The sequence below is a fragment of the Ruditapes philippinarum genome, unplaced genomic scaffold (genome assembly GCF_026571515.1).
Source record: "Ruditapes philippinarum isolate M1 unplaced genomic scaffold, ASM2657151v2 ctg79_1_1_1_1, whole genome shotgun sequence".
Taxonomy (NCBI): domain Eukaryota; kingdom Metazoa; phylum Mollusca; class Bivalvia; order Venerida; family Veneridae; genus Ruditapes; species Ruditapes philippinarum.
Genome location: NW_026864538.1, coordinates 306395 through 319626, shown reverse-complemented (window position 1 = coordinate 319626; position 13232 = coordinate 306395). Strand labels below are relative to the sequence as shown.

At 33.2% G+C, this 13232-nt stretch overlaps 1 protein-coding gene across 3 annotated transcripts in view; it reads right to left on the bottom strand.

Annotated features, from left to right (window-relative positions):
• The window catches only part of LOC132726011 (ankyrin repeat domain-containing protein 27-like), a 45058-nt gene that overhangs the window by 27542 nt on the left and 4284 nt on the right, over positions 1-13232 (bottom strand). For all 3 annotated transcript variants that reach the window (XM_060711251.1, XM_060711253.1, XM_060711252.1), the window contains exons 3-13: positions 11891-12010; positions 11215-11271; positions 10443-10539; positions 8933-9022; positions 7212-7312; positions 6746-6805; positions 5800-5856; positions 4791-5067; positions 2359-2431; positions 1796-1861; positions 209-266 (exon numbers count right to left, since the gene is read on the bottom strand). In XM_060711251.1, coding sequence (XP_060567234.1) covers positions 209-266; positions 1796-1861; positions 2359-2431; positions 4791-5067; positions 5800-5856; positions 6746-6805; positions 7212-7312; positions 8933-9022; positions 10443-10539; positions 11215-11271; positions 11891-12010 — 1056 coding nt within the window. The remainder of the gene's footprint in view (positions 1-208; positions 267-1795; positions 1862-2358; positions 2432-4790; positions 5068-5799; positions 5857-6745; positions 6806-7211; positions 7313-8932; positions 9023-10442; positions 10540-11214; positions 11272-11890; positions 12011-13232) is intronic.

The window sequence follows — 13232 nt, the reverse complement described above, 5'->3', positions numbered from 1 at the left end:
GTGTTATTTAAATTACAAGTTTTCCTGTAGGCAAGATGGATACCATGTTCACATGAAAGATTTTCTACATCCCTGGTGGGATTCAAACCTACATCTGTGATGTGCAAGTGATTCACAGTTATAAACCATAACCACTCAGCCAGTGAAGCCCCCTTTTAATTTCTGTACACATGTATATATAATAAGCAAACAATGATAAGTTGTTTACCTTCAAATTGCCAGAACTTATGTAATCCAGGGCAGCTTCTATTGTTGCCAAGTAAAAACTGTAACAAAATATTAAACAAGAAACATGGCAATGCCACGAAACCAGGTTTTCAAAAATGTTGTTCTGATTCTATACTATAGTATGAATTTTGGAATGAAGATTGCTATGAATATTCAAAAGATTATAACATGACATGAAGGAAAAGATAATATTCATGAGAATACATGATAATGAGTAGGATGTAAATTTCGGCTAACAATACTGTCTGCAAGGAGTATACTTAATAATGAGACAACAATTTGAGTTAAATGAAAGCAAGTTTGAGAGGGTTCTATAGATGTTTTAGTACAATCATTGAGACATCAACTGCTGAAACATCATATAGAAATATACGCTTGCTCTAAAATTCTTCAAAAAGTTCAAATTTTTTAAAATTTTCAAGTTACAAAGTAGACATGAAATAATATATCATATCTTTTTTAAATTACCTCCAAAGATGATATGACCTTTGACTGCCAAATCAAGTTAAAATCATGTAAACAGGATTTTCAATGTTAATGTCACTGTGACCTTGACCTTGGAGCCAGCCATGCGGAACATGCGTTCTGCACGTCATCTTGATGTGGTAAACATTTGTCTGAAGTTTCATCAAAATTCTTCAAAGGGTTGAAGAGTTACAGAGCGGACAGGATTTTCAATGTTAATGTCACTGTGACCTTGACCTTGGAGCCAGCCATGCGGAACATGCGTTCTGCACGTCATCTTGATGTGGTAAACATTTGTCTGAAGTTTCATCAAAATTCTTCAAAGGGTTGAAGAGTTACAGAGCGGACACAATTTCGTTTGACGCCAATGTTAATGTCACTGTGACCTTGACCTTGGAGCCAGCCATGCGGAACATGCGTTCTGCACGTCATCTTGATGTGGTAAACATTTGTCTGAAGTTTCATCAAAATTCTTCAAAGGGTTGAAGAGTTACAGAGCGGACACAATTTCGTTTGACGCCCGCCCATCCGCCCAGCCGCCCATCCGCCCGCCATACCCCAATCTAATAACCAGGATTTTCAAAATTGAAAACCTGGTTAATAATAAGTAGTTAAAACCTTACTGCTCTAAACACCTTAAATTTACTCCATTGTTCATAACAATTCATCAAATTTAGGAAAAATTCAAAATACGTTCCCAGACTGAATAGCTAAAAATGAGGATCATTGAAAATCAAACATTATGGATGTGCCATCACTGGTCTGCACTTGTCACATGGGCAGATTCAGTTGCCAACTATAGTTAAACTAAAGACAACGATAAGCATGTAAACTACAATAATAAATAGTGAACATTTACTTTCTAATATTAAAATATTTGTAACAATTTAAGAGAAATGCAGTAGAATGATAAAATCTAAGTAAAATAACAATTCCCTCAACATGAAATTATTAACACAATTGTTCTTTTAAACTGGTTGTGTCAAGCAGAAGCAGTCTTATCTAAAGTATTTACATATCAATTTTTAACATAATTTAGGCTTATAGTTTTGCCCTTATTAAATGAATGTATGCAGTTTGAATAAAAGTCAACTATAGCTACCTGAACTCATTGCTTTCTGTCATTTTGGCAACCTGGAAGTACTTCATGTACATTAGATTTGCTGTCCTGAAAATACATGGAGAACAGTGTTAAACTGTTAATATTATCTTAAGCAACAGGCTTACAAATACACACCTATGTACAAAACACATACACAAAGTTTTCAACAATAAATTCTGATGATTCTTACAAAGCTTAAGCTGACCTGGTATGATATAAGTTCTTTTTTCATGTCCTTTATAACTGTTCAACAACAGAAAAATAAATTTTATTATTATCTTGATTAATTAAGTACCTGTCAAAACTAGGAATGGTGTGTCTTCATGATACCTATCCAGAAAAAAAAAACGAGGTGAATCCTCCATTAAGTCTGTTCGCAAGAGATAATGCAAAAGTACAACATCTCTCTTGCCCCCAATCAGAATTCAATCTTCAACACTATATCCCGAATGACCAGAAAAATATAATAACAATGGAGTACGGTAATCATGTTTAGTTTTTCAAACACAGTGAAATATAAAGATATATACATATTGTACATACATATATAACATATATCTTACCAATTAGCCATCTGAGATTTGATGATGAGGTATATCAATAAAGGCAAAAGCTCGTCAGAGGACATCATTAAACCTAAAATGTAAAAGTTACGGTTGTTTACTTCAAACTACTTGCCTATCATCGCTGTAGGTTTGAGCCACGCAAGCCTCTTTGGATTCTTTCATGTGAGAAAGCAATCCAACTAGCTTACTGAATGCTAATGGTTCTACTCAGGTGCCCATTTGTGCCTGAAATCATGCACAAAGGTGAACCTGAGGCCTTCCTCAACCAGTAAAGCTGAAAAGTCGCCATATGACCTATACTGTGTTGGTGCGACGTTAAACCCGATAAAATATATAATGATGACTACAGCAGCTAGTGTAAGATATGGCATGATATAACAATATTTAGGCAACAAAATGCTGGACATTCATTACAATGAGTTTAATGTAGTGACATCTTAGTCAAAAACTTACCCATGGATATTACTGTGGAATAATCAAGAACTGCTGTCATTTTTGAAATTTAATTTCCAGAATAATATTTTTTTAGGTCAAGTAGAGACAATAATTTCTACTACTATAGGTAATCCTTATATGTCATTATAAAATAATAAGAGAAAATTTTGACTTCTGGGGAAGCTGTATTCATCTCAGTCTTATATATAGAAACTTATCTTTTTATCTTTAGAAAATTTGGCTGTGACCTTTGACACATGCGACATAGTATGATAATTTGGCTTTGTACTGTGGGCCAAATGAAACTGAAGTTATACTCAAGAAACTGTTTTCAGTTTTAAGGAACTAGTGACCTTGAACTATGACCTTGTGACCCCAAAATCAATAGGGGTTTCCGACCCAATATGGACAATCATCCTATGAAGTTTGAATATTGTGCAGAGCAACAGATAAGGTGTGTATTTGCGTATTTACGCAATTAATTTTAGAAAATACGCAATTGATTTTTTAAGAATGCGTATCAAAACCCATTTAAAAAAATAAAATATGCAATTGTCTTAAAAACCCGTGCGTATCGTTATTTTCATCACCGCAAAATTAATCTGTCGTACGCTCGTTGTTTTGGACAAATTATATCGATATGCATGCAATCCGAATATTCCCGAATCAATGCTAACTAATCAACGGTCTCCGGTCTTCGACGGTCCCCGGTCTCCAATGACCGACTAAGCCATATCAATAAAGCATGAGACTGTCGATTTGTCTACTCAGGTCGACGGTTTTAACAGACCGGCAGAGACCGTTGATTTTGAGGAGACCGTCAATAAGTAGGTCCCAGCTGTATCAATAGACGCTTTGAAAGCAATATGGCGTCGTGCAAAAGGGAAAAATGATTCGTAAATAATAAAAAATCAGTCAGAAAACGAATTTGTTAAAAATATTATGAAATATAACATGAGCTTTTTACATAAAAAATAAAACAATTGTGAAAATTTCTAGTAAATTGTTAATCCTATTTTCTTTTTAATACCGTTTAAATTTTATTGATATTGAAACCATAAAATTCATACCTTCATAATTGAATACCCAATTGATCTTGAAATCATAGGGTATCGAGTTTTGGAATACCCAATTAAATTGAGCCAATACCCAATTCCAAAGGAAATGATGGAGTAATACCCAATTCACTTTTAAAGCTTATCTGTTGCTCTGTTGTGGGCCTAATGGAACTTATGTTATGCTCCGGAAACTATTTTCAGATTTAAGGTAATAGTGACCTTGACCTTTGACCTTGTGACCCCAAAATCAATAGGGGTTTCCTACCCAATACGGACAATCATCCTATGAAGTTTGAATATTGTGGGCCTAATGGAACTTAAGTAATGCTCCGGAAACTATTTTCAGATTTAAGGTAATAGTGACCTTGACCTTATGACCCCAAAATCAATATGGGTCTCCACCAAATATGGACAATCATCCTATGAAGTTTGAATATTGTATGCAAAAATGGAACTGAAGTTATGCTCCGGAAACTGTTTTCAGTTTTAAGGTAATACCATGTGCTACCAAAATCAATAGGGGTCTTCTACCCAATATGGAAAATCATCCAATGAAGTCTGTACATTGTAAGCCAAATGGAACTTAATTTATGCTCCGGAAACCAAATTGCTAAGGGATGTACCACTTAAATGGACTTTGGGGCCATTTCTTTTGTTTAATAGAGGGCCATGGCCCCTTATTCTATTGTTACGGAATGAACTTCATTGTTCTCTTTTGTTCTGTTACATGGCCCCCTACTTCTTTTAAATAGCAAGGACAGACAGACATACGGACAGACGTCAGGGGGTATAACATAATATGCCCGAAATTCTTTCAGGCATATGAAAATGTTATATTCATGCAAAACATACACAAATCCTTTTATCTGTTTTTGTTTCTTTACTTTTAAAAGAAAATTAAAATATTTTTCTGAAGCTAATAGATAAGTAAAATACCTTCATTTTCCTGTGATTTAAACAGCGGTTTTGTCAAAGCCGTTACAACTCTCTTCAAACACAGAACCCTTCCAAGTGGAGTGCTAAACTGGTTTAATCTGGAAACTTCCTTCTTAGCATATGGTAAGTTTTCCTCAAACTCTGATCTAATGTCCAGATTGTGAAGTCGAATATCTAGCAAGTTTCTCGTCATCTTGTTAATGAGGGCATCCGAAGATTTGACACAAGCTGTGATTGTAGTAAACAAGTGTTTATGTACAGCATTCATCATATATGTCTGAAATATAAGTAAAATACAGGCAAAATTTTCAAGAAGTAAGCACTTATACCAGAAAATACCCATTGAATACAACATGTACATGAAAGGCGTAAAAAAAAAAACACATCAAATATAGATGAAGAATAACTACAAACAAGGGCTGTCTTTAAGATAGCTTGTTGACTATTCTCAGTGCCTGATAGTAGAACAAGAGCCTGGATAAGGTAGACTTATCATATTTCAGCAAGGGCAATAATTCTGTCAAAATCAATTTTAGAATTATGGGCCTTGGACATATGCTCTCAAATAAGTGTGTGAAGTTATGGATATACCAACTTGCATGCAAAATCTTATACAAAATGTGATGCCAACACATTGGTGAATACAACAGCTCTTCCTATTCTATGAATCAATTAATAAGAGGGATAACATTAGAAATTAACAAGAGCTATCGGATGAACAGTTTGCTTGAGTCATTTCAGAGCTTGACAAAAGTTAAGCAGGAGTCTTTTATATCTAACAAAAGTAAATAATTAATTCAGAATGGATTTTGACTTAAAATTTTGGCATAAATTTGATTGCTGTCATACTAATTCTTGACTCAATAAGAAAGTTTAAATCTTGTAATAAAGACTTAAAGCAAAATTAAATCAGTGTATGTATTATCATTTTCTATTCTTGTTTGGTAAATTATTTTAATGCTATAATGTTAACTGTTAAAGAATTATATACGACGTTTCATGTCCTTACCTCAACAGCTACCTTTAAACTGGCCATGAACATGTCTTCTTGTTTAACAAGTTTTTTCTGCAATAAATTTTATTCAAAATTATTATAACGCTGGGATATTTTCACTTGTATACAATACATTTACATGTATGTCTTTGAATATTCTGAATTTCAATTTGAAATCTTATTCCAGTTACAGACTGAAAAGTATTCACTCACTTAACGTTCTAGGCACCAGTAGAAACTTGTTTTTTTTTGTTTGTTTTTTTTTCAAATTTTTCCAAATAAACTAAAAAACAAATTCATAATTGTGGATGGAAAATACCAAACATGCCAAGAACTGCTGAATACAAGCTATGTAGACCCAAGCTGTCTATTTAGCTCAAGATTGTATGAAATGGCGGACTTTATCAATACTGTACAGACAAAACATTCAATATCTCTTTTGGAATTATTAAACCCAAAGCTGCCCTAACAGGAAAATGGTTCAATGCCAATCACATTAACCTGTCAGCTATGCCTTAAAGCAAATATATTGTTTAAATAAGATCTATTTACATACTTCTCAAGTTTTCATTGTAGAAAATCAATCGCAATTATTTTCCAGTATTACTTTACCTTTAACTTTATATCTGAAAAATCATTGATTTTTATTTAATTATTTAAAGTTAGAAAACCTATTGGAAACCTTTGACAAATATAAACGCATGGGCTATTCACAGACATACATGTAAATAGCTGCCACTGTTCAATGTAATTCGAAATAAACAGAATAAATTTTTTTTAGAAGTGATTGTTTTCCCTTTATGTTGGAAGAACAATCTGCATAAAATATTTTCTATTTAGTGATCTTTTAGAACATTCTGCACTAAATGCTTGCTGATTATTGATCTTTTAGAAGAATCTGTACTTCATACTTTCATGATTTATTTTATACTTTCTATGAACAACTGCACTTGTTACTTACTATCTGTGGATCTTTTAGAACAATCTGCATAGCCTTGGTTACGTGGGATGCTACCAGATCCTAGAATATGATAACAAAAGATTGTTTTTCTAAATAAAATCAATCATCCTCTATAGTTATTCAATTTTTACTCAATGTTTATAACTATTTCTAGCATCAGCATCGTTTACTTCCACTAAATCAGTATTTTCCAATACAAATTATCTAGAACCAAATATAAAATAACATTCACAACTTTGTCTAATTTACAACAAACAGAAAAAATTATTCAATTTATCATCAAAAGATGGTAGACACATGTATTTATATACAATAATATCACAATCATCCAGAATTCAGATGTACATGTATAAAGAATGGATAAGTTCACCTGACATTTTACTGAAATCAACCCAAATCATGTCTTTTAAATTAATGTTATAAAACATTACAAATGTATAATGATACAGTGATACTATAAACATACTGCAAGATTAGGAATGCTGTCAGCTGTCCCCTCAAATCTCTGATACTCCCCGCAAAATATCTTCAACATCTTGTCAAAATTTTCTTTTGTTTTACTACTACCTACAACACAGCATTATAATTCATCTTCAATACTTTATATATTACTATCAATTCAAATGTATGTTAATATATGTTCAGCTTTTGTTTACTCTTTTGGTAACAGGTCCAATACTGTCCAAACAGTAAATTTTTTAATCATGAAAAACGTCTCAACAACAGCCTATCTTTATTTGTTTTCAGAAGCTGTCTTAACAATAAAAACAAGAGCTGTCGGTAGGACAGCAACGCTCGACTATTCTTAGTGCTTGATAGTAAAAAAAAATGCTTGATACAATTACCTCCTCCTATTTACAGGTTGGGGTAATGATGGTGAACAAGTGTGCAAAGTTTCAAAGCCATATGTCAATGGACTTTGAAAATATTTGAACTATTACAAAAACTTTAACGTAAATTCTAAGTCGAAAAAGGGGCATAATTCTGTCAAAATGCTTGATACAGTTACCTCCTCCTGTTTACAGGTCGGGGTCATGATGGTGAACAAGTGTGCAAAGTTTCAAAGCCATATGTCAATGGACTTTGAAAATATTTGAACTATTACAAAAACTATAACGTAAATTCTAAGTCGAAAAAGGGGCATAATTCTGCTAAAATTCTTTATACAGTTACCTCCTCCTGTCTACAGGTTGGGGTCATGATGGTGAACAAGTGTGCAAAGTTTCAAAGCCATATGTCAATGGACTTTGAAAATATTTGAACTATTACAAAAACTTTAACGTAAATTCTAAGTTGAAAAAGGGGCATAATTCTGTCAAAATGCTTGATACAGTTACCTCCTCCTGTCTACAGGTTGGGGTCATGATGGTGAACAAGTGTGCAAAGTTTCAAAGCCATATGTCAATGGACTTTGAAAATATTTGAACTATTACAAAACTTTAACGTAAATTCTAAGTCGAAAAAGGGGCATAATTCTGTCAAAATGCTTGATACAGTTACCTCCTCCTGTCTACAGGTTGGGGTCATGATGGTGAACAAGTGTGCCAAGTTTCAAAGCCATATGTCAATGGACTTTGAAAATATTTGAACTATTACAAAAACTTTAACATAAGTGGTTACGCCGACGCGGACACCAACGCCGACGCCGACGCTCCGGTGACAACAATAGCTCTACTTATTCTTATCGAATAGTCGAGCTAACAACACTGTTGCCAGTCTGTACAAATATCTCAGTAAAAGCAGCATTATGTTCATGTATATATGCCCAAGATTAATAAATATAAGAGAAGAGGTGGCCTTATAGATAAGGTGTCTGCCTCTCAACCAAGGGATGGTGGGTTCGAGCCCTACTCAGGTCAAGATCATGATTCCTCATGGTTAGTTCCAGAAAGTAGACTTGAATGTGATAAATATAACTTGCAAGAACTTGTTCTGTAATCAAACTAAAATAAACTTTAAATTCATAAATTAATAGCCAGTCTACAAACTTTATAACAATGTCTGGTAGAAAACAATTTGCTTAAAGCTACTTGTTTATCATTAAATTATAAATTCCTTTAATGAACATGTTTGTTACTTGTGGAGAAAATGTCAGAATAGGTAGAACAAAGATTCATAAGATAAATTTAGAGTTACAAAGCAAATGTGAAAAACAAAAAATTTAAGATAAATTTGGTCAAATTTTACCTTGATGTCCCCAAAGTATATGTATACATTCATCATAGGTGACAGGAATTTTGCTCCAGTCTGAATCTACCCCTGAATCTGATGAATCATCTATTTCAATAAAAAATAAACTTTTCAAAATAATGGCATAAATAGGCATTGATACAACATAACAACAAAGCAGGCTAATTCAGTATAACTGCTTAAATATTAGATCTTAAAATCTGTATAACAAACAATGATCAATATCAAATTCAAAGCAGGTAAAGACCATCTTCAAATTCAGTGACAAGTAACCTTATCAAAAATATTTCTTCATGTAACCTTATCATATTAGACAGACTAGATGAGAAAAATAGATAGAGTTAAGAATGCAGCAATCAATTTGAGCCGCGTCATGACAAAACCAACATAATGGGTTTGCGACCAGCATGGATTCAGACCAGCCTGTGCAACAGCACAGTCTGATCAGGATCCATGCTGTTTGCTATCAGTTTCTTTACTTGTAATAGGGTTTGTAAGCGAACAGCATGGATCCTGATCAGACTGCGCAGGCTGGTCTGGATCCATGCTGGTCGCAAACCCGTTATGTTTGTTTTGTCATGACGCGGCTCATTTCATTGTGTACAACAAATCAGCACTTCCTTCCTTATAGGTTGCACTGTATTATCATATCAATTGACTATAAACCTTTTGCATCAGTGAAACAACATAAAATATTTCTGTGTGTCATAAGTAAAATTAAAAGTCAAGTTGTTTGATTTAAGAGAAAGCGAGGCCTTTAAGAGGAAATGAGCCCCTAATACCTTAAACTTGGACATAAAAAAACATATTCATGTAACATACAACAAGACATACAGGCACGAACAGATGCATTATAAATTGGGAAAATTTAGTACAGTAATCTAAAAAAAAATCTTTTTTTTTTCCGATTAACAATGCACACATGTTAAGGATATTTTCACTCCAAGCATTATGAAAAGTTTGGACACAGCTGATCAAATGAAATATTTTTGGAAATTTTCAAATTTACATAGAAATTTTTAACACTCTGCAATTGTAAAAGGCCTATATATTCTGTATCTATTTTATGCAAAGCAAAATCACTGCTTACATGTCTTTCTATATGTGTGAAATCAATAAAAATGGGAATTAAAACATTAAAAGCTTTAAAGCAAGATACAATGTCCCTGTATTCTTTATGAGATACTACCTAAGGCAGCTTCCATCAATTTCAATCAATTCTCTAAGATAAATTGTATTATTTAAGTGAACTGGAAACTATTCCATAAAATAATGAAACTTGATGTGGTGAGTTTTCCCTGTAATGTGAATTGAAATAATCTACTGATCATGTTCCTGTAAACATAAAATTTATATGGTACTATCTTGTGTATTTTTCCTGTCACATTTCTTCACACAGTGTGAGACAGTTTAACCTATGGCTGTGTATTTACAGTTTTACAAAATGTTATAATAATGTAACAATAATTTGTAATGGTATTATTTAAATAATTTAAGACTGATGTACCTTGCGTAATTTCCCTGTTAAAGAACCCTGATACACAGACCACCCTGTAACTTTCATCTTTTGTGTTGTAGAATGTCTCTTCAAATAAAATATCTACCTACAAAGTAAAAACAAACATTTACTTATAATAAACATTTAAGAGTTGCCACTTAAGTTAAAATACAATTGCTTTGAATTTATTATGGCTGCATATCTTAAGCCTTTGCACAAATTTATGGTAGGTGAATTATGTAAAGTACAAAAGAGCCAAAGATATTTCGACAAACGAAAATAATATTTCGTAGACCTTCTGAGTCGTACAGCATCACAATACATTACTGTTATTGAAATGAATTTGGGATTCAGACTGTGATTAAAGTAATACAACTGCTGATTAATTGAAAATCTAAGACTAATTTACCAACATTAAGTCCCTTAATTATACATAAATACTGGTAGTTAAAAAGAATTATTCAACAGCAATTTTCTTAAAATTCCCTTTAATACACCAATATTTTGGCTGAACAGCCTTCTTCAGGGTACATAAACTGTCCATAAAAGAGTAAACTTCTGAAATTTATAAAGGTGACTATTTCAGAATTATCTTAGTCATTTGGTGCTCAACAGTTTTTGTCATTCATTCAAGTACATGACAAATAAACAGGAACATAATCAAAATGGCTGATCAAAAAGGCTGATAGTGGTAAGCAAGGATCAAATTCACATCTACTAAACTTGTAGTCAAACAACTTTACAATACAACTACTATGACCATTTTGAACTTTATACTCACTTTTCCTGCTTTTAATCCTGAGGCAAGATTGATCTGACCTGACTGAATTTCAACTTTCTAGAAATACAACAATACAATGTTCACATATATGGTACTGCTACATTTTTGACTATGCAATGTCCATTGAAGCAATGCAAATATAAAACACTTGGTTACTTTTGTAAATTAAATGTAAAATACACTTGACAGCATAAAAGCCTATGTACCTGGTAATCAGATTGTAGATTTTAAGTTTTTAATGATTGCAATCAAGTTTTGTTTCAAAAAGAAACCCAGTTAATGAATATAGCATGACAAGATCAATCACTTTTTGACTGTCAAATAGTTTAAAGTTAAAAAAACATTCAATTTTTCATCTTCTTTCCATTATTTTTGTAATGTACATTTATCATCGGATACCCACGGTTGATTAACATGTAACATATGATAACATGTAATCAACTGTTGGTAAAATGAATCAAATTGCCTCAATATGCAGCAACAGGTGCATAAAATATTGACCAATGAAATCGTGTTCAGCAAAATTTCTATTTATCTTATCCTATTATTTTACTAATGCACTTTGAGGAAGATATGGAAGATCACATGAACTGCATTTATGAATTGCTGAACAGATCTAATAACCTTCATGTGGGTTAACACAGAAACTCAGACCACAAATTGTTAATTAACTTACATGTTTAGAGACTGTAGTAAAGGCACTGTCATTATCAACTGCTGGTATCAATATATGATCCTCAAAATCTTTTGTTCCTAATTCATCTTTCTTCACTGCAGAAAACTTTGGAACACAAATCTTGAACAAAAAATGATACAATTTAAGGGATTTTTTGCATTATAACATAAAAGGCCTCTTATCAATTGTAATTTTCTTTAAATTCATGCAGATTTCCCAAAAATCCTAACTTACACCAGGTAAAGCCAGCTTCCCAAATTAGAAATTTTAGCAAAATCAAGAGGCTATTATTCTATAGCCTCTTCTTTATCATTTCACCCCCCCCCCCCCCGGCAGGGCCAATTTTCACCCAAGGGCTTTTATTTGAACAAACTTTGTTGTAGACATCCATAAGAAGATATTTCATGCTAAACATCTAAGCTCTAGCTCATTGGGTTTTTTAAAAGAAGATTTTTAAGGTTTTACTACACACATATAGTTAAAAACAATGACACCCCTGGGGCGGGGCCAATTTTGACCCCAGGGCTTTTATTTGAACAAACTTTGTAGACGTTTACTAGAAGATGTTTCATGCTTAATATCTAAACTCTAGCTATTTAGGTTTTTTCAAAGAAGATTTTTTCAGTTTTTACTATATGCATATAGGGAAAATCAAGACCCCCCGGGGCGGGGCCAATTTTGACCTCAGGGCTTTTATTTGAACATACTTTGTAGACACACACTAGAAGATGTTTCATGCTTCATATCTAAACTCTAGCTATTTGGGTTTTTTCAAAGAAGATTATTTAAGTTTTTGCTATACACATATAAGGAAAATCAATAACCCCCGGGGCCGGGCCAATTTTGACCCCAGGGCTTTTATTTGAACAAACTTGGTAGGCACCCATTAGAAGATGTTTCATGCTGAATATCTTAGCTCTAGCTCTTTGAGTTCTTTCAAAGAAGATTTTTTAAGTTTTTACTATATGCATATAGGGAAAATCAATGACCCCCCGGGGCGGGGCCAATTTTGACCCCAGGGACTTTATTTGAACAAACTTGGTAGACACTCACTAGAAGATGTTTCATGCCAAATATCTAAGCTCTAGCTTATAGGGTTTTTTAAAAGAAGATATTTAAAGTTTTTTCTTTCGGTTGCCATGGCAACCAGAGTTCTGCATGGAATTAAATTCTTTGAATATTTTTTAAAGGTGACCACCAAAGGAACATTCCTGTGAAGTTTGGATGAAATTGGCTTAGTGGTTTATGAGGAGATGTCATTTAAAGTAAAAGTTTATGGACGGATGACGGACGCCGGACGGACGGACGCCGGACGAAAAGCGATCACAAAAGCTCACGCTGT